Raw genomic sequence first — 19,444 nt, forward strand, 5'->3', positions numbered from 1 at the left:
AGCAAAAGATATTCTATTCAACGATCAGAAACTTATTTCTATCATATTTACTTGCTGGCTGCATTCCCTTCAAATACTTCACATATTTGTGTTCTGAAGTCAAAAATTCCCCTCAAAAGACTAGATACAGCTGTAATCGGAGCGCGTGAGAATGCATAAATTGCACCAAGGGACTTCCCACTCGCATTGTTCTTGAGCGATTCAGTGAAGCATTAGTTAGTTTCATTCGGTTTAAAGAGAGTCTGGAGAATAAGTAGCGAGCAGACACCAAACTGTCGGTTAATAAATATATGTAAAAAAATTATATGGTATAAATAATTACAAGAAGAATTGCTAAGGATAACCTGCGCCTAATCGTAATCTTGAGTGAGAAACCCCTTAAGTTTAACATTCTGATGTTAATCTAGTTGAAGCGACGAAGAAAACTGATAACTTTGTCTTTGACCGAGTTGCCGCCCCTAAAAGAGAATTGACTAAGGAGTAAAATATTTGGACTTCTGCAAGGCCTTAACTCAATTTGTATAAATTACCACTTTTTATCAACATTTTATTAGTAAGTGTTTGAAAAAAATCAATGCCATTCCACTGATTCAAACTGGAAATTCAGAGACCCATCTATAGCAGCTATAAATATATATATAAAAAAACGCATTATTATTTACTTGCGTTTATAAACAATTTTTCGCAAATCTGGTTGGCCCATCCTGTTCCTGGCTTGTACAATAAGTAATTTTTTTGTGATGCAGTTTCAGATGATTCCTGACTACAGGGATTTAAAAACAATTATTTTTTTTCTCCCATTTTTCGTATTTTTATTGCCTCATTATGCCGACCCTGCCTTTAATACTGCGTTAGTTTTAATTAATACCCCTATGGTTTAATTGCTAGTTAAGTTGCTATTATTTTTATTTCCCTGTATGTTCCAGCTATTTTGGCGACAGTAATCAACAGGGAAGCCGTGGCTGACTGGGTCAAATTTACGATTAACGTCCAGACAATATTCAAAAAGTCTCGTGAAAATCGACTGCGCAGAGGGTCTACTTATATTTGGGTCAAGCTCTCGGACCTGGCTTGTAAATGCCCGAAGATCAAAATGGAAAGGTCAGTTGTGTTTTTGGCTGCCTCCTCGAGATATTTATCACTATTTCTAGCCTGACTTTTATACTACCTAAAACAAATCACTAAATCACCACATAAATCACTCGATCATTGGAGGAAATTAATAAATCTACCATAAATCACTAAATCTAGTGTTTTTCTTCCGCCGGGTGGCAATGATGGTTGTGTTTAAGACAAAAGAGGTTATGAAGCTTACAAGAGCTGAAACTTCGGCTAGCTTTGAAAAAAAATCCCTTACGCCATCTACCGTTTGGTGACTTTTTTTTAGCCAAAACTGTTCCATACTTGTCTTTTCGGGTACTTTAAAATGCAGGAGAGGCTATCGAAAGCAAAATTTTGTTCCTGGTACGGCTACCATCTTACCTGCGTAACCTACCTCGGTTTTTCCAAACTATTCTAGGTCTTTTGTGCAGACTGGATTTTGACTTTAAATAAATCTCGAAATTAGAAAAAATGCCGAACGATTCTCACTTACTGACAGGGCCGTCTCTAGGTAATGGGCCCAATAAAAAAGTAACAAAATGCATATAAACAGATTACGACGTGTTTTTTTAAATATTATTTTTGTACCTCCTTCCTAAACAAAAATCTTGGTTAAGCCTTTGCTTACAGAGAAATATATTCGCAATGCATTCCAAATTAATCTTATCAAATACCAAATATTTCTTGTATTTACCAAATGTATCTTCCCAAATATTCAATCTTATTAAATTAAATTACTGATTAATATTACCAAATATTTTCTATGTAATTTTCTACTTTTTTACTGCAGTCGCCAAATGCTACATTACAATAGGCGCTTTTGTTTTTCATCCCTATTATCTTCCCTTCAGTTAAATCGCAGAAGATGAAACGGTACAAGTTTTCCATTCTCCTTATTATTTTTCCGTATTTCAATGTGTTTCAACATTCGATCAAGCTTCTCTTTCATTAATCTATTTTTCCATAAAGAGGTTTGTTCATGTCTTAAATTGATTGTTTAGTTTTCCTTAGTATTAGTTTTCCATTCTTCTTATTTTAAAATTTCAATGTGTTTTAACATTCAATCAGGCTCCTCTTTCATTAATCTATTTTTCGATAAAGAGATCTGTTCATGTCTTAAATTGACTCCTTTTAGGTACTAATTGTTTAAACTCCAGCTACAATTTTTAGAATTTATTTGTGCAAAGATTTTCTGATCCTTAAGTTCTTTGTCTTATATGCAGCTTTTTCATTGAATATGCTAATAATAAAGGATGTAAAACAGTGCCGTTTCCTTTTCTTAGGAGGTGGGGGGAGGGTAAAAAGGATTTTTTTAGGGAGGGGGTATACGAAATATCCCTCAAAACACGCATAAAAAATTTGTTTATATTCATTTTTGTTACGACGTTTTTACGAATCAGACAATATTTCGAGGGGAGAGCGTTCAAACCCCCCACCCCCTCCTCTGGATACGACCATGGTCTAAGATATTGATCAAGCAAAGGGGCGTCAGTTCATCAAAACCGGGAGGGAGCTTGAATTATGCAGGCCTATATTAGTTTTGACGATGTCTTTGAAGACCCAATATTAGCCGAGTGGATAGTGCTCCAGAATTGGAATCCTTTGTTCGAAGTCTGGGGTTCAATTCTTGGTGTTACTGGCTATTTGGTTTGGGAGGGGGTCAGTGGCGTGACTCTGTAACCCCTGTTAGAGTCGACCCAGCTCTGAAAGGGTACCTGGAGAAATCTGGGGAAAGCAAGCAGGAAGGCTAAGCAAAAGTACAGGATGACTTGCCCCCAACCCCCCATTGCACTTCCTAGCTGATCCATGAAACGCAAATCAGAACTACCGGTAAGGACTGTAATGGTTCTAATGCTGTGTTACTTTACTTACTAGCAAATTACGCCGCTAATTAAGAACAAACTGGTAAAATAGCTTATCTTTTGGCAGGCCTTATTATTTGTACTCGTACGCCTAGTATGAGTTCTATTACAGATGACACTATAGCTCTAATAGGTGAGTAAAGGATGATAAGAGTCCCCCTTCCCTGCAGCAAGGATATTAGAAAAAATCCGTCGCTGCTGGATGCAAACCTTGTATTATGGAAGAAATTGAATTATCCAGATGGCCTTAAATGTTTATATGCATTGCATGATAGAAATTCAGTTTCCTTTATTCTTTTGGTGGGAAGATATTAATTATGAAATATTTTCTGCAATCAAAAAACCTTGAATGCAAAACCGCGTCAGAAAAATATTTTAATTTTGTAAAAAATAAAGGAAAACTATAGCTGATGTACAAGAAGCATCCTCGATATAGGCCAAGGTCTTTAATTTTGCTCTACTGAAGTGCTTCTTGCATCTTGATGGCAAAACTATTTTTCCTTTTTTTTGTATAGTTTATCCCTTCTTCTGTATCAAATCATATAGTAACAAAATTGTTTCTTTAGAGCCGGCACAGCTGAGGTGGCCTCAAGTGGCTTGGTGCTGCAGTGAATTGTTAGTAGTAGTCACAGCATAAATATTCTATTAATTAATTTTCAAACTTGTCTCCCGTTTAATCATACACTAACCCTCCTTTCCACCAATGCCTGGCGGGACAAATCTAGAGAAAAATCTTGGGGAAGGCACAATGTGACAAGGGTGTCAGTGAGAAAAATCTGGGGGGGGGGACAATGAGGCAAAGGTGCCAATAACTGACCAATTTTGCAAATTTATTCTAAAAAACAGAGTTAAAAAAAGAAAAAAACAGGATAAGAGGACATAAGAAAACATCTTGGGGGATGGGAGTGGGTCTTCGCTCCCCCTGGGTCTGCCAGTGATGCGTGGGTATAGCCCCAATCATTATTCAAAAGTTCGTCGGTTTTGTTGGCTTGTATTCTTTTTTGCACTTATATTTCATCTGTACTTAATTAATAATTCCAATTTAAAAAAAAAACTATAAAACCAGTAAATATATCACGAGTGCAACTTGAGTCTATATCCACGCATTAGGGGGGGGGGATGAAATTCAATTAAACTGGAAGTGACTCTGAAAATCTAATAGATGAACATTTTCTGAATGTAAAGAAGTAGTAATTCTATTATTATACTGATCTGTCCAGAAGAAAGGATAAAGTACAGGGTTAACGTCTGCTTTACGGAAAAATTTACGGAAAACTCCGCAAAAAGAGTATAGAAAACTCAAGAAAAATATAACGGAAAAAACTTGCTGTTTTTGTTAGTTATATCCTTTTTGTGCTTATGTCTCATTGACAGCTGGTTTATAATACAAGTTTGAAAAAAACAACAACTTCAAAATCAGAAAATTTAGCCTGAATATAAGCAAGAGCTACATCCAAACACGATGTGGGAGGTTAGGCAACTCCTCCCCCAGACCCTAGTTCCTTCTCATATCTTTATGTTTGTCCACCTCTTTTCCCTCCCTCCCAGCTAAAGTTTACCGTCTTGAAATTTATTTACCGTCATAAAAAATGCTTATTCTCACTTTATCTGGAAAATCGGCTGCTACTTTGTCCCACCCCCAACCCCCTGGACATTTGAGGAGTCACGTCACTGGAGGGGGGATACTGATACGCAGTTCAACTGGAAGTGACTTTTAAATTCTGACAAATAGATTTTTTTAAATGTAAGGAAACAAGAACTTTTTTATTGAAGGGATAATCCAGAAGAGTGGATGAACTACTATGTCTACCGCTTTTTTTAAATTTATCCAAAAAAATTTGCCAAGACCTCCCTCTTTCTAGTCTCATTTTCTCTACCGTGTATTCTTTTTTCAAAGATTCAAGTAACTCAGTTTGATGATTCTTTTTATTCTATGTTCACTGGATTATTCTCCAAGAGCTTTTCCAGTTACCCCTGACGATTGATTTAATAGGTTTTCAGAAAATTAAATAATCTAATGCTCCTAAATGTACTTGTGTTGCTTTATCTACTTGGATGGCTAGGTTTAAAATAGAGCTTTTTACACTCTTTTAATATTCCATTTGTGAGGATACTAGGAAAAAAAAACACTCTTTTAATATTACATTTTTGAGGATGCGAGGTTAAAAAAAAAAAAAAAAAAAAAAAAAAAAAAAAAAAAAAAAAAAAAAAAAAAAAAAAAAAAAAAAAAAAAAAAAAAAAAAAAAAAAAAAATCTGTGAGAATGTTAGAGAGAGAAAGCTGTCTTTGAACTACAGAAATAAAATTTTGTACGTCAAATTTGGCTCAAGAAGAAAACAAAACTTATGAATAATTTCAAATAATATATTTATATTTCTTAATAATCTACTTTTAACAGAGATCTTTTAATAATCTTTTTTTAACAAGAGAATATATTTTATTCAAATAATAATGCATCTTATTTTAAATCATCAACACTTTCCTGATATGGTCGTTTTCTTTCCTTTTTTTTTCATGTAAATAAACAAAAGATTGCGTATGTAAGAATTCACCTGCCATCTATAAAAAATTGCTTCGTTTAATGCTATTGTAGGCCTTTTCATGTTTTATATCCGCGATTCATCCACCTAGTTCAAACAAATAAAACTTGCCTGTGATTTGATCAGGTTTTTCCAAGTCTAGGTGTCACACAACATAATATCCGAATCCCAAGACCACCAGTTTTTTCGTTGAATTTGTTTCTTTAAATGGTCACCAGGTACCCAACAACTAAACTTGCATTTTGCCTAAGAAGTTTTTATGTGTATTCAGTGTTTCGCCGCTGCAGTTTTAAATAGGAAAGTTTTTCAGAGTGTTCTATAAGTTCTCCCTTTTAGCCGGGGATCTTTGAGAAGAATACAATGATTTTCCTAAAGTAAATAAATTTTTAAATGAAACCAAGGCCGTATCCAGAGCTTTGGGGGGGAGGGGGGAATCCTAACTTTTTTCCTGCAAAAAAAAAACGTAAATAACACATACATTTTTTTTATGTGTATTTTTGTTACGTTTTTGCGAGTCTGACAAAAATTTAGGAGGAAAGACCAAACCCCTTGCCGCCTGCCTAAATTTTTGGAATTATCTTTTCTGGTATTTTAATTTAAAAAAAACTCCAAAGCCCGACAAAACAAACCCCCCTAAATTAAAAAAAAAATTGTATTTTCTTTCAAAATTAAATGAACAATCCTTGTCTCTCTCACCCTATATTTATTCCTGTGCTTTTGTGCAGTTTTCATTTACATTCATGCAAATCATTTAAGCGAAAAAACTCTAGCCTACTTATGATTTACATTTGATATTCAAATAATATTTCTAGCTCTCTTTTTTTCTATCTTTCTTGTGCTTTCTTCATCTCTCTCATAGGCTCTTTCTTCTCCCCCACCTCCTCTCCCTTTTCCCTATGTGGAAGGCGAAAATTCTCCTCGGCCCACCAGTAAACATGAAATATGTAAAAAATGTCAAAAAAAAAATTAGAAAAAATATAACATTTATCTGGAAATTCTGTTATCTTAATTGCAATGCCCTTTCCTCCTGAAAATTTAATATACTTCTCTTCCCAATTGAAACAAAACTAGACCTACGTTGCCTGGGCAACGTGAAGTGTTGCGGCAACCTTTGTCCGGCTTTGCCGATTAAAGTGTTGCGAGAGCAACACTTTGGTTTTGTTTCTTCGCTATCGGTTAAATGCTGAAGTTGTCAAAACTATCAAAGCTTTCAAAACGGCATATTCAAAGAAGAACACAATCAGTAATCACATGATCAAATTCTTCAGCGTTGAAAAAACAACAGCAAAAGAATATCGGAAAAAGGGACTAAATTGAGTTTGCAGCCAGTTGAACTTTATCCTTTTCAATTGTAGACATCGTGACGGATGGAAACTTGGAACATTATCTTATATAATCTAGTTGGTATTATAAAGCTATCCGTAACTTTTCAGGATCAAATACCATAGATGTGCACCAATTTGCACAAATTTGTAGCCCCTCATGAACCTCCTCTAGCAACCCATTTTTGTTTACAAGTCCCTCTTCCGTGAGAGACAAAGAATAACACAATCAGTAATCAGATGATCAAAGGCTATTCCTCAGGGTTGAAAAAAAAAAAAAAATATTGGAAGAAGGGACTAAATTGACTTTGCAGCCAGTTGAACTTTATCCTTTGCACACCATAGGCTCTGGCTCGAGGACAAGCAAAAACCATCCTTTTTGGCCCCAGGCAAGAGTCGTACGGAGCTTTCCAAAATATAATGTCATATTCATCAATCCGGCCCGAGGTCCACACTAACAGCCGATTATTACTTACTAGGCCCCTAAATGTCACTTTGCAGCCGGTTGAACTTTATCATTTTCAATCGTAGACATCGTGACGGATGGAAACTTGGAACATTATCTTATGTAATCTAGTTGGTATTATAAAGCTATCTGTAACTTTTCAGGATCAAAATACCATCAGGGACCCATAAATTTCCTGTAATGACTCGCCATCCAGGATCGCTTATTATTGGATGGCGAGTCATTACAGGAAATTTATGGGTCCCTGATTCCATAGATGTGTACCAATTTGCACAAATTTGTAGCCCCTCGTGAGCCTCCTCTAACAACCGATTCTTACTTACAAGTCCCTCTCCCGAGATATACATCCAAGTTCACCGGAAACAAATAATGGGTACACCAACTAGCAAAAGTTCCAAACCCCTTGTCGCTGAAGTTATTGTAGCCTAACAGCCGATTATTACTTACAACTCCCCTACATGTCTTACAATCGGGAACCAAGTTGTTCTTACCATCAATTACACCAGAAACAGATAATAGGTACACCAATCAGCAAAAGTTGCAAACCCCTCATTGCCAAAGATGATTATAAGCTAATAATCGACTGTTGCTTGGAAGTCCCCTACATATCTCACAATTGGTATCGGCCTATTTTTGGTTCAAGTGTGTACCTTACCACTGAAGTTGTCAACCCCTTGAAACTTTCAAACTGGTGTATGTCATGAAGGAATTTTTGTAACAAAAAATGGATGACATATACTTTGATCAGCTCATCAAGGTCTATCGATTGTCATTGAAAAAAAAATTCTATCTGTCTTAGTTCAAAAGTTGACTTTTTTGCCGGAGGCAAACTTTCTAACACCACCACTTAGAAAGGAGCAAAGGATAAGCTCTAATTTCTTTAGCAATGAGAGAACTTTTAAAGTTTAAGAGGTATATCTGATACCATTTCTCTATTGCAATCCCAAGTAGAAAAAAAAGAATGGTAAAGTCAGCTGAAATCACGAACAGAAATGGCTAGAAACAATAGATGGCAGCACTTTCGGACCCGTGGGAAAATCGCACTTTTTTGTTTCTGTAAATTTTTCTATTTATCACTCAAAGAAGATATATTGGCTGTGGGGCCGGGAAACTACCGCATATATTTAACACTTATAGATTTTAGTCCATCTTCAATTTGAAACTGGTGCCTGCCTGCTTGCCTGCTAGAACGGAGCTTTCCACTCGAAAGCAGAAACATGGTTTGATGAAACGAAAGCTTGGCTGCACAACTTCAGATACTCCTCTCTGACATAGGCTATATAACTCCACTTCACTTCGCACACCATAGGCTCTGGCTCGAGGACAAGCAAAAACCATCCTTTTTGGCCCCAGGCAAGAGTTCTACGGAGCTTTCCAAAATGTAATGTCGGCCTGAGGTCCACACTTTCCGTAAAAACCGCACAGGTTAGACCCTTACCAGTTTCCAGGAATAAGCTGAGATCGGCGGCATAGGAAAAAAAAAAAAAAAAAAAAAAACGGGACAAAACCAAAGTGTTGCTCTCGCAACACAATTATGCTAGTGTAACCGATGTAAAACTTAAAAGACGTTTGAGGAAAACTTATGATTAAAATTTTAATTAATTTTCATATTTTAATAGCCAACCGCTCATGCTAACGGACGGTAAGTAAAGAGTGAAGCTTGTCAATAGAAACGAAAATTAAATGAAAAACGAATGAAACAAATGTAGACAGTTGTTGATTGCACGCCTTTTACTTACTTTTATATACTGTTGTTTTACTGTTTATTGCAAAAACACCAAAATGATTCTTTTCATTCTCCAAGCTTTGTGATAAAAGGTTTTATCACATTTTATCACAATTGTCCTGTACCAGAACATTTATTCTTGAGACTTTAGGAGCCAGATGTGATTTTGAAAAGAAAAGCTGTATTTTTATTCTTTTGTTAAAAATGACTCAAAATTAACCTCAAAATGCCAAAGTGACCACAAAATAATATTTTGAGGGGGATTAAGATTTCTCTGTAGGTTCATGGTAGTTTTAGCATTTTGTTTTTTTCAAAGACGAATTGAAACTTTGGTTGATCTGTCGAAAAGTTGGGAGAAGTGGAAACGCTGCTTGAAATATCACTTAGTTTGTCTTCCGACAACTCAAGTACCTCTACTTACTTTGTTAACTCTGGAATTGAACAATTCCGTAGGACCAGACTTTTAATGAGGAATTAGCATCAGCCTTTTTTTATTTTAATAAACTTCAAAAAATTAACGTTCCTAGGTTATACTGAATTAGCTCTATCAGGACAAAATTGCTATTTCCCGGTACAAAATCGTAAAAATTCGTATTTCGCGGTGGTGCCATCTCTTACTGAAAAGGGCTTTGTAACTTAAATTTTCGTCTGTATGAATCTTGTCGCAATATTCTGCAGTCACTGGCTCGTTGAGATTTTCCTTGGTAAAAAAAAGGCATATAAATAAATAAGAATCTGTGAATATACTTTCCCTTAACAATTGTAAATATGTTTTTTTCGTCAACAGGTGCGTGTATTTGTTTTCCACTGTTTTCAATATTTAATGGTATAATCGTCATCAAAATCACATTTTGATATTATATGGTATAATAGCAAGCAGTCTTCTATTCAGATATGTTTTTCTATCTAATTATGGAGTCTGTGATAATCTATAGCTTTACCATATTATGCCTACCTAGGGTTTGAAATGTTTGATTTTGCTTTGTCTACATTTTGTCTTAGGAAATTTGGAAACACAATAACTTTTTTCAATTAAATCTATACATATTAAAAATAAAACCCGAAAAAAATTATAATAGTGGTTTTTACTGTTTTTTTCAATTTTTTTTACAAGAGAAATTGTTATAATCGACGTTACCGTTACGTGTATATATTAGTAAAATTAAGCATTTGTCTAATATATTCCCAAAAAAATTCATTAATTATTTTTGGAAATAATGGCAGCGTTGTGTCATTTCTAATAATCCTGGACAAAAAAAAATCCTGTAATAACCAGGCCCCCTTTTTATCGTTTCTTCTATAATCCATGCTTATATGTGTTTAAAATGTTTTAAAAAAGTATAAAAAAATCGAGATTGAGCCTTTTATTTTAATTTTAAATTTCCTAATTATCGTCTATTAATTGAGTCTTAACAATCCAGTTTTTTTATTTTAGCAACAAATTGAGGAATAAAGAATTTTTACTATAATGAAAAAAGAAATCGCCAATGCAACAGCACAAACACATAAAAAAAAAAGAAAAAAAAAGACAGAAGGAGAAAAGGAAGACTGTTTTCCTACATTAGTAATTAACATAGATCAGTACTTGAATGAGGTCTTAACCCTACTCATCCATACAATTACATTGGTCAAATACTATGTTTCGAGACGAAGTTTTCTATTTATTCTTATTCAAAACAGACTATTTGCTATTTGTTTCTATACAACTTCTTATCTTCAAGTTCTACTTTCAAAATGTTTGATTTCACTTCTACCTCTTTTTCTTAGGAATATTGGAAACATCTTTTGTACATGGGATATTTTTAACAACTTATGAATTTTTAACTTTATCTAATAATTAACCATTCACTAATTACAACTTTACCAGTTAAGTAACTAATTATTAATTACTAACCTTATCAGCAGAGAAAGTTCAAAATTTTACATCTTGTGTAGTTCATTCTGCATCATTTTAAAACTCCCTTCATTTCATTTTATAGGTTTCACTTCATTTATTAGATTTTATTTTCCAGGTCATATTTAATTCTTGGAAGTGACTTAAACAAATCAAGCCGAACTGGAGTTGAGATAAATTCCCATTCAGTAGTTATAGAATGGAAACATGAATGGTCGCAGCGTATGCGGCGCTTTCAGCGACGCGCAGCAAAGAAGTGCAAATGAATTCTTAGTATTTATAAACTTGAATGAAAAGCTAGTCCATTTACTCCTTGACAGTTTTGATATTTGACTGACCCAGTTTGGAAGTTATATAACTGACAACTCTGTTAATACTCTGACGTAGTGTTGATTCAGTCACTATGCATCTGTTGATGAGAAATAATGTTTTCTGTGTAAGGCTAGGTTCTCACAAAATAGATGTACACATTGTTATACGAAAATCACTAAATGACGTCGCTACGTTAATTTCTGCTTGTATCCCGAAAAAAGGAGTCATTTGAGCCATTCTTATGTAAGATTCCTAACACACCCTATATATGTGCTTAGATAGGTGTCTCCGTAATCGTTTTTGATTTTACTGCAGTGTTTTATAAAAAGAGGGGAACGGTAATGCCAAAGAAAACGGCTTCATTTCAATATTTTTCCCAGGAAAAGAAGGCTTCTTCGAACCATTCTGGGGTTGTACTCTCACCTACCTGTCCCTGAGTATATGTTTAAGTGAACAGTCTTTGGAACCTAAAAACGTTTTCGAATCTAATGCTTCATCAGTCAGCCTATTCAAAATAAAATAATATTTGAATTCTTAATATTTTTTTGATTACCTATTTAAAAGAGAATTTCAGTAGTACATTTTTGCCAGTGCTTTAGTAGGAAGCTTTTATTTATTTTAAACCCCGTTTTGGCAACTGGAGGACCACATTAAAAAAAAAATCCAATTTGAAACAAAAGCAAAGCGATAACTCACCGAAATGGAGACGCAAAAATCAGATAGCGCAAAATGATTCAGTTGCAAAAAACCAGATGGTGGAAAAGGAGGGTAAAAAATTTGAAAAATGGTAAATGTTATTTTTTTGGCCGCCATTTTATATTTATCCGCAAAGGAATACTTCAAGCCATTGTCTGAGAAAGGGGGATAGGAATAGCCTTCTGGTTATTTTGGTAGGTATCTTGGTAGAATTTTTCTTACTTTTGGAAGCCATTCTCTTTAAAATGTTTGGTCTGACAGAAACACAGACAAAACTAATAAGCAAGGGTATCGTCATAACCGCATTTCAATGTGATAAAACTTCTTTCTGTGTGATTGCAATTGGCAACTCAGAGAGTGGGAGAGGGTATTAACATGATAGCACATATTGCTGTGAACAGACCCAAAACTATCGTGTTGTGTATCGATTACGTCAGTTAAAACCTGAGTATGGGCCAAAAAGCGTCCCAGGCCCTACTTCTAGCATGATTTTTGTGGAATCTAGGCCCTTTCAAGGAAATAGCTTTGCTGCTGTTGCTGTTAGATGGTATCCTTTTAGCGCCAAAAAACAACATAAATTTATTTCAGGAGAGAGATCTATTCAGGTAGGAGGAACGTTATAAAAGTAAACAAAAAAAAAAGATTGAGATAGTTCACAACATATTAAAAATACAGGAAGAACCTCAAAATTGAAGATTACATTGCTAGGCCTAGTAGACTTGTGTAGGCTATGTAGATAGCCTACCCACTTGTCGGTGGGTAGCAATCAATTTAAGTTTATACTTTTCTTTCATTCCTCTGGAATGAACTGCTGATTTAATACTGTTGGGTAAATAATAGCTGGATAAAACGCTGCAATTACCGAGCCTCATTGTGATAGCACTTAATATTCTGTCAGCATTATGATCAATTTCTGTTAACCCCAACATTTTTTTTATCTTATCCATATTTTACTTAGCTTAGAATTTGAGTTGGTAAAATCTCTGCATTTACCAACTGAGAACAAAGTTTCGGTAGAGGAGTTGTTTTGTAAGTGTTTCAACGTTCTTTCAATTCGTCAGTCACCCTTCATTGAATCTTGCTTTAAGAATCTGGGTTGTCAGAGAAAAGGCCTAACACAAATTTGACGAAATTTTGCTAATTTTGCTACTCTTGATTATTGAGTTCAGCCCTTCAAAAATTGACATTTCTCATGTTTTTGTTTGTAAATGATCATGATATTCGGTGTTTCCACTGTAAAGTATGAGCAGTTAATATCTTAGTAACGATGCATTTGCAGAGGAAAATTATGGTTCAAATGGTAGTCTTGCATGGGGTATGGAAAAATAGTCACATGATTTTTTAAAATTAACAAGACACAGGGCTAACTCCAAAATTCAAAATGGAGGTCCTTCTAAAAAGGGTGCTTTTTATGATTCTACTACAAAAGCATGTTGGTCTTGGGTAAAAAATACTTGGGGTAAATACCCTAATATGAAGTTGCAGGAATTAAAAAGTTGAAGTAAATTGGTGCATAAATTTGGCGAAGACCAACTTCAAAGATAGACTGGATAAAAACGAGCAGAATCATACAGCACTTTGAGGCAAATTTTCAAGGTCAAAAGTTTCCTTTAGTTCTTGAAGCCTTAAGGGGTAAGCATTCTCCTTTCCAAGATTTTTTGTAGCCCATTTTTGTAGTCTTTAAAGAAAATGTTTTGACTGAATTATATTTTTAGAAAATACTCAATGAAACATCATGAGCAGTTAAGTGTAAAAAAAAAAATCTATGACTTAGGTAAGAATCAACGAACTTTCTAAAAAACCTTCACAGACAACATCCGCGAATTTTTTAACCTTAGTTCCAAATAGGAGAATAAGGACGGGTACAGAGTACTTCGCTGAGAGTTTACATCAGCTGACTTAAATTATCAAGCAATTTGCAGTTATGCTTTGGTAGAAATGCAAAATAAATGTAGTTCTTGAAGCAACGCTAACTAAAATACTGCGTAACTCGTGGTCTCAGATCTCGAGTTAAATTTAGGAATTTTTACATTGACATTTTGAAACCCTATCCATTTTTTTCACTGGCTTAAGTAAGATTTAAAGTAAGATACTAAGCCAGATCGACAGAACCCCAAAAAAATTGAGTTTACTTTTATAAGTAAACTGGATTTATAGACTTAAACACTTATTATGGATATAATATATTATTTATATTGTATGTTATGTATTTTGATATATTATTGATTATGCATATATGCATATATATATATATATATATATATATATATATATATATATATATATATATATATATATATATATATATATATATACTTTTTTACTTATTATAGACTTATAAACTTATTATTGGACTCATAGAATTATCAAGGGAGCAACCCTTTCCTTTTTAAGAAAAATGTCTATGGTTTTAGTAAAAAAAAATATGAGTAAAAAATTCTTGGTGGCAATTACCCTACAATGAAGCCTGGAATTTAGTCTCTGAAACTTTTCGTACTATTTGGTAAATAATCTACGGAAAATTTTATCAACAGTCCTGTTTGTCGCTGAAGATGTACAATAAATGAACCATAATGAGCGATTAAACTGCCGTAATGTGCTCATAGTCTTTTATCCCCCCCTTTTGCAACCAATTAGTAAAGTCACTGCAACTAATTAAATTTTATACTTCTTTATTTAATTGTGTTGAGCTTTTTGTCATGTTTATTTATCTTTTATGTCGTAATTTCTACCATGGTGAACTTCGTCAGAAGTCTACCTTTATCTGCATGTGACTTCGAACTTTAACCTTAACAGATCTTTATGAACCTGCGCGTTGTAATTCCAGAAACAAGGGGCTGAAGCTGGCCAGATAAAAGGCTTGTGAGAGAGAACCTCTTATTTATTAATCACAGGATTGCAATCAATAAAACATACAAATATAGTTACAAAGACAAAATAAAACTAAAAAAAAATTGATAATCTCTATATCAGTCAGTTACTCATCAGACATATAGGTCTATAGATAAAAGAAATAATTATGCTTAGATTATTAATATTGTAAACGGGTCACAAAGGGACTGTATTTTTGAACTATTTTTAGAGGTTATAACCCTTTAAAACTGAAAAACAATAGCCTAATCTTAAATAACTTTAATTCAGTTTAAGGCAAAATGAGAGCCTGATCTCAATTAACGAATGGTAACAAAAATCTTGAATGTTGCATAGAGTTAAGATGATTTTTTGGACCGCTATTGGTCCAAAATCAAAAGATTTTCTCAATCTGTCCTTCAAAACTCTGTAGGATAACAACCACCTTCTATACCAAGTGTGATGGGGCCACCAGCGTAGAACATTGAAGGAAGATGTACATCTCTTGTGGCATCAAGTTATCAGTTTGGCTAATTCTCCAGTTTATGCATTCTTTCATATGTAGTCACTGCATTGTTAAAGAAAAACTGTCTGGTAACTTGAATAAGCCCGAATAAGGTCATTTTTACCAGGAATGTAGAATACTATGTAGAATAATAATAAATGTAAGTGTAACAACATTTCCGCAGAAAGTTTATTCTTGTTGAGTTTTCCTATTGGAAGTCTTGCAAGGTAATTCTATGATTTCTCTCAAAATCAGATGGATTCACGTAATTTTCATAGGAGGAAGACTATAAAATAGCAGTTTTATCAAAAAGAGCAGATATTATATTCTGATATTATATTCAGGCTATTATTTCAAGATTATTACATCAATTAAGTTTTAATAAGATTTGTGTTTTATATATACTTCTGGTTTCCTGGAAAAAAAAGGGATCTCTTTAGGACTCCATTGAGGGTGTCAATGAGTTTTAACATTGCTTAATACCAAGACATGGGGAATATCTTAAGAAATACTAGCAATTATGCTTTTATTATTCCCTCTCACGATGCAAAGATCATTTGTACTATCAAATCTCAAACACTACTAAATTTCAAATTCAAAAACATGAGAAATATTATAACAGTACTTTTTCCCTTAAATTATTCACTTTTGAATGCATGGTTTGCTAATCCAATATAGTGTCTTTGGAATATTCCGTATAGTTTATTCAAATTGATGAATTATAGCTATGGATTTTTTTTGTGCAACAAAATGCCTGTGAAGACGGTATATCCTATATTGGTTTTGTAATGTAAGTTAATATATATGTTGAAATAATATCAGGGACAAACAATTTCAACAAATTGTCAAATCTCAGTGGGGAAGTCATAATGCACTTTGCTTATTTAATATACAAGTAGAGAATAATCAAGAGGGGCTGGTGTTTCCATGTTTTTAATGTCTGGTCATAAACGATTTGAGAAACATATTGTGTTTCACACAGATTACTTTTTGCTCCTTAATAATAACAAAAATGTCTCTTTAATTAAAAGTGTTAAGAGAGACACATTCTAATGGTACTTTTGGCCTTCAATTATTCAATGAAACAATATAATTTTTTCCCTTTACATTCAAGTAAGAAATTTATCATCGCATTGCCTCCCAATTTTGTTTGTGCGAGGAACTTAAGAAAATTTCTTTGTCCCCTCCCCTTCTGCCCTACCTTAACACATTTTAGTTTTTTGTCTTTCGCTTTAATTCTTTTTTTGCAGTGACAGTTGCAATCAAAGCGATAGATTGCAGCACTGGCTCTTGTTATTGGGTTCAGGGTTGCCATTTCACTAAATATAACTCATAATCTGTGTCATGGCTCACGAACCTCCTGTATCATGGATAAAACTTCCCGAATTCTTCAATACAGAATTTATTTCGACTTGAATAGGACGGAAGGCACAGGCAAATTTCAAATTTCAGCCAAATCAAATCAAATTTCAGGCACAGGCAGAATCAAATTTCCCCAGCAATCGAAAAGAGGAAGTAAAAGAAAATATTCAAATTAAATAATTTTTTAATAATTTTAATTTGTAGAAAAGTTAGAATTAAGTTTCTTACGCTAGACCACTTTGAAGCTTGGAAAATGTTATTTTTTTTCTAAGGAGAAATAAGCTGGTGTGGTGTTAAAGCTAAATGTATACTCAAATGCTATTTTATATGACTCTATGATGATGTATCATGTATTAATACTTGAACAGTAATTAATCACTTTTTCAATAATATAAATCAGTTTTAACAGTTTGAGTCTGTATGTGTGTATTGAAAGTGTATTCTTTTTTGCTATATATGTTGCTGTAGAATTAAATGTTGCCATATTTCTGACTTTTAGGCATATCGAGCTTATATTTAACTCTTTTTATTTGTTTCCGTTCTTCGTAATTTGATGTGATCATGTAACATATTATGAATATAATGTTGTTTTATAAATTTTATACATTCTTTTAATATTTTTTTTAGAGTAGCTGGAGTTTAATTCCGTTTGTGAAGATACTAGGTAAAAAAATAATAATTATATCAGTTTGCTAGAGAAAGAAAGCAGTCTTTGAACTACAGACATATAATTTTGTAAATCAAGTTTGGCTTTACAAGAAAAGAAAACTTATCAATAATTTCAAATAAAATATTTATATTTCTTAATGACATATTCTATATATATTTTTTTAATAAGAGGATATATTTTTCAAATAATAATGTATCTTATTTTAAATTATCAATACTTTCCTAATATGATGATTTCCTTTCGTTTTCTTACATGTAAATACACAAAAGGATCCGTATATAAGAATTCGTCTGCTATCTATAAAAAATAGCTTCGTTTTATGCTATTTTAGTTGAAAACCACACACGACACTTTTAGACCTCTTGTCCACCTAACAGATCTTTTCAGGTTTTCTATCCGCGATTCACCCACCTAGTTCAAGCAAATAAAAGTTGCCTATGATTCGATCAGGTTTTTTTTGGAGTCTAGGTGTCATGTGACATAATACCAGAATCCTAAGACCATCAGTTTTTTCGTTGAACTAGTTTCTTTATTTGGTCATCAGGTAAACGCTGGTAGCCAGGACTAAACTTGCATTTAGCCTAAGAAGTTTTTATTTGTATTTAGTGTTTGGCCGCTGCAGTTTCAAATAGGAAGCTGTTGCAAAGTGCTCTATAAGTTCTCCTTTTTAGCAGGGGTTTTTTGAAAAGAAGACAATAATCTTCCCAAACAAAATAAAGTTTTCAAATGACACCAAGGCTGTATCCAGGATATATTGGAGGGGAGCGATTCCTTTTTTTCTACAAAAACATAAAAAACGCAGTCAAGTTTTTTTATTTGTTACATTTTTGCGAGTTGCACAAAAATTTAGGGGGAGAGTTCAAACCCCCATCCCGCCCACCTAAGCTTTGACAATTATCGTTTTTTGATATTTAAATTTGGAAAAATCCAAATCCCGGCAAAAAATATACCCCCTCCCCTCTAAATTTCAAAAAATAAACTTCCTTTGTATCTTATTTTAAAAGAAATGAGTAATCCTTGTCTCTCTAACCCTACATTTTCCCCTGTGCTTTTGTGCAGTTTTCAGTTATATCTATACGAATCAGTTGAGCGAGAAAACTCTAGTCTACTTATGATTTACATTTAATATTCAAACGATATTTTTAGCTCTCTTTTTTGTTATCGTTCTTGTGCTCTCTTCATCTCTCTCGCACATTTTTTCTTCTCCCCCCACCTCCTCTCCCTTTTTTCTCAGTGGAAGACGAAAATTCTCTTCGGTCCCCCACTGTAGAAATGAAATATATAGAAACTGTGACAAAAACCTTAGAAAAAATGTTACATTTATTTGGAAATTTTGCTTTCTTAATTGCAATGTTGTTTCCCCCTGAAAATTTGATAAACTCTCTTTCCTCATTGAAAATTTTTTTGCTAGTGCCCCAAACCGATGTAAAACTTAAAAGACCTTTGATGAAAACTTATGCTTAGAATTTGATTAGCATTTCTTATTTTAATAGCCAACTGCTCATGCTAATAGACGGTACATAGAAAGAGAAATTTGTCAATAGAAAACGAAAAAAAAAACAGAATCTTTAAAATAGGATCATCCTTATTATGCTGAACCTCAATGTCCAAAACTCTTCGTGTTTAAGTTACCCATCAAACATTGCCAGCATAAGAGAATTTACAAAATCATAGTCAACAAGGAGAGACATCTGTAAAAAGGAAGTGACCATGACGGAGATTATACCATCAAAATGTCTGAAAACAACGGACAAAATTTCATGCCCCTGTTTATGAATTAAAATATTAAGAATTTTTAGGGGAAGTATATTCACAGATTCTTGTTTGTTTTTTTTTCCTAAGGATGATCTTACCGAACCAGTGACTGTAGAAAATTGCATCGAGGTTCATAAGAACGAAAATTTAAATTACAGCGCCCTTTTTAGTAATAAAAAAAACGCTACTGCAAACTATTGATTTTAAAATTTTGCACCAGGAAATAGCAATTTTGTCATAATTTAGCTAATCCAGTATAGCCTAGGAACGTTAATTGTTTGAAGCTTATTAAAATAAAAAAGGCTGATGCTATGTCCTCAGTAAAAGTCTGGTTCAATTCTAGAGTTAACAGAGTCAGTAGAAGTACTTGAGCTGTCGGAAGAC

At 33.6% G+C, this 19,444-nt stretch overlaps 1 protein-coding gene across 2 annotated transcripts in view; it reads left to right on the forward strand.

The window, feature by feature from the left end:
• The window catches only part of LOC136030563 (netrin-1-like), a 178,063-nt gene extending 165,521 nt beyond the window's left edge, over positions 1-12,542 (forward strand). The window contains exons 6-7 of one of the 2 annotated variants that reach the window (XM_065709624.1): positions 927-1,101; positions 11,029-12,542. In XM_065709624.1, the coding sequence (XP_065565696.1) occupies positions 927-1,101; positions 11,029-11,176 (323 nt within the window). In that variant the 3' untranslated portion in view covers positions 11,177-12,542. The remainder of the gene's footprint in view (positions 1-926; positions 1,102-11,028) is intronic. The other variant, XM_065709625.1, reaches the window with a different exon arrangement.
• The last annotated feature ends 6,902 nt before the right edge of the window (positions 12,543-19,444 follow it).

Source organism: Artemia franciscana, chromosome 8 (assembly GCF_032884065.1).
Source record: "Artemia franciscana chromosome 8, ASM3288406v1, whole genome shotgun sequence".
NCBI lineage: Eukaryota > Metazoa > Arthropoda > Branchiopoda > Anostraca > Artemiidae > Artemia > Artemia franciscana.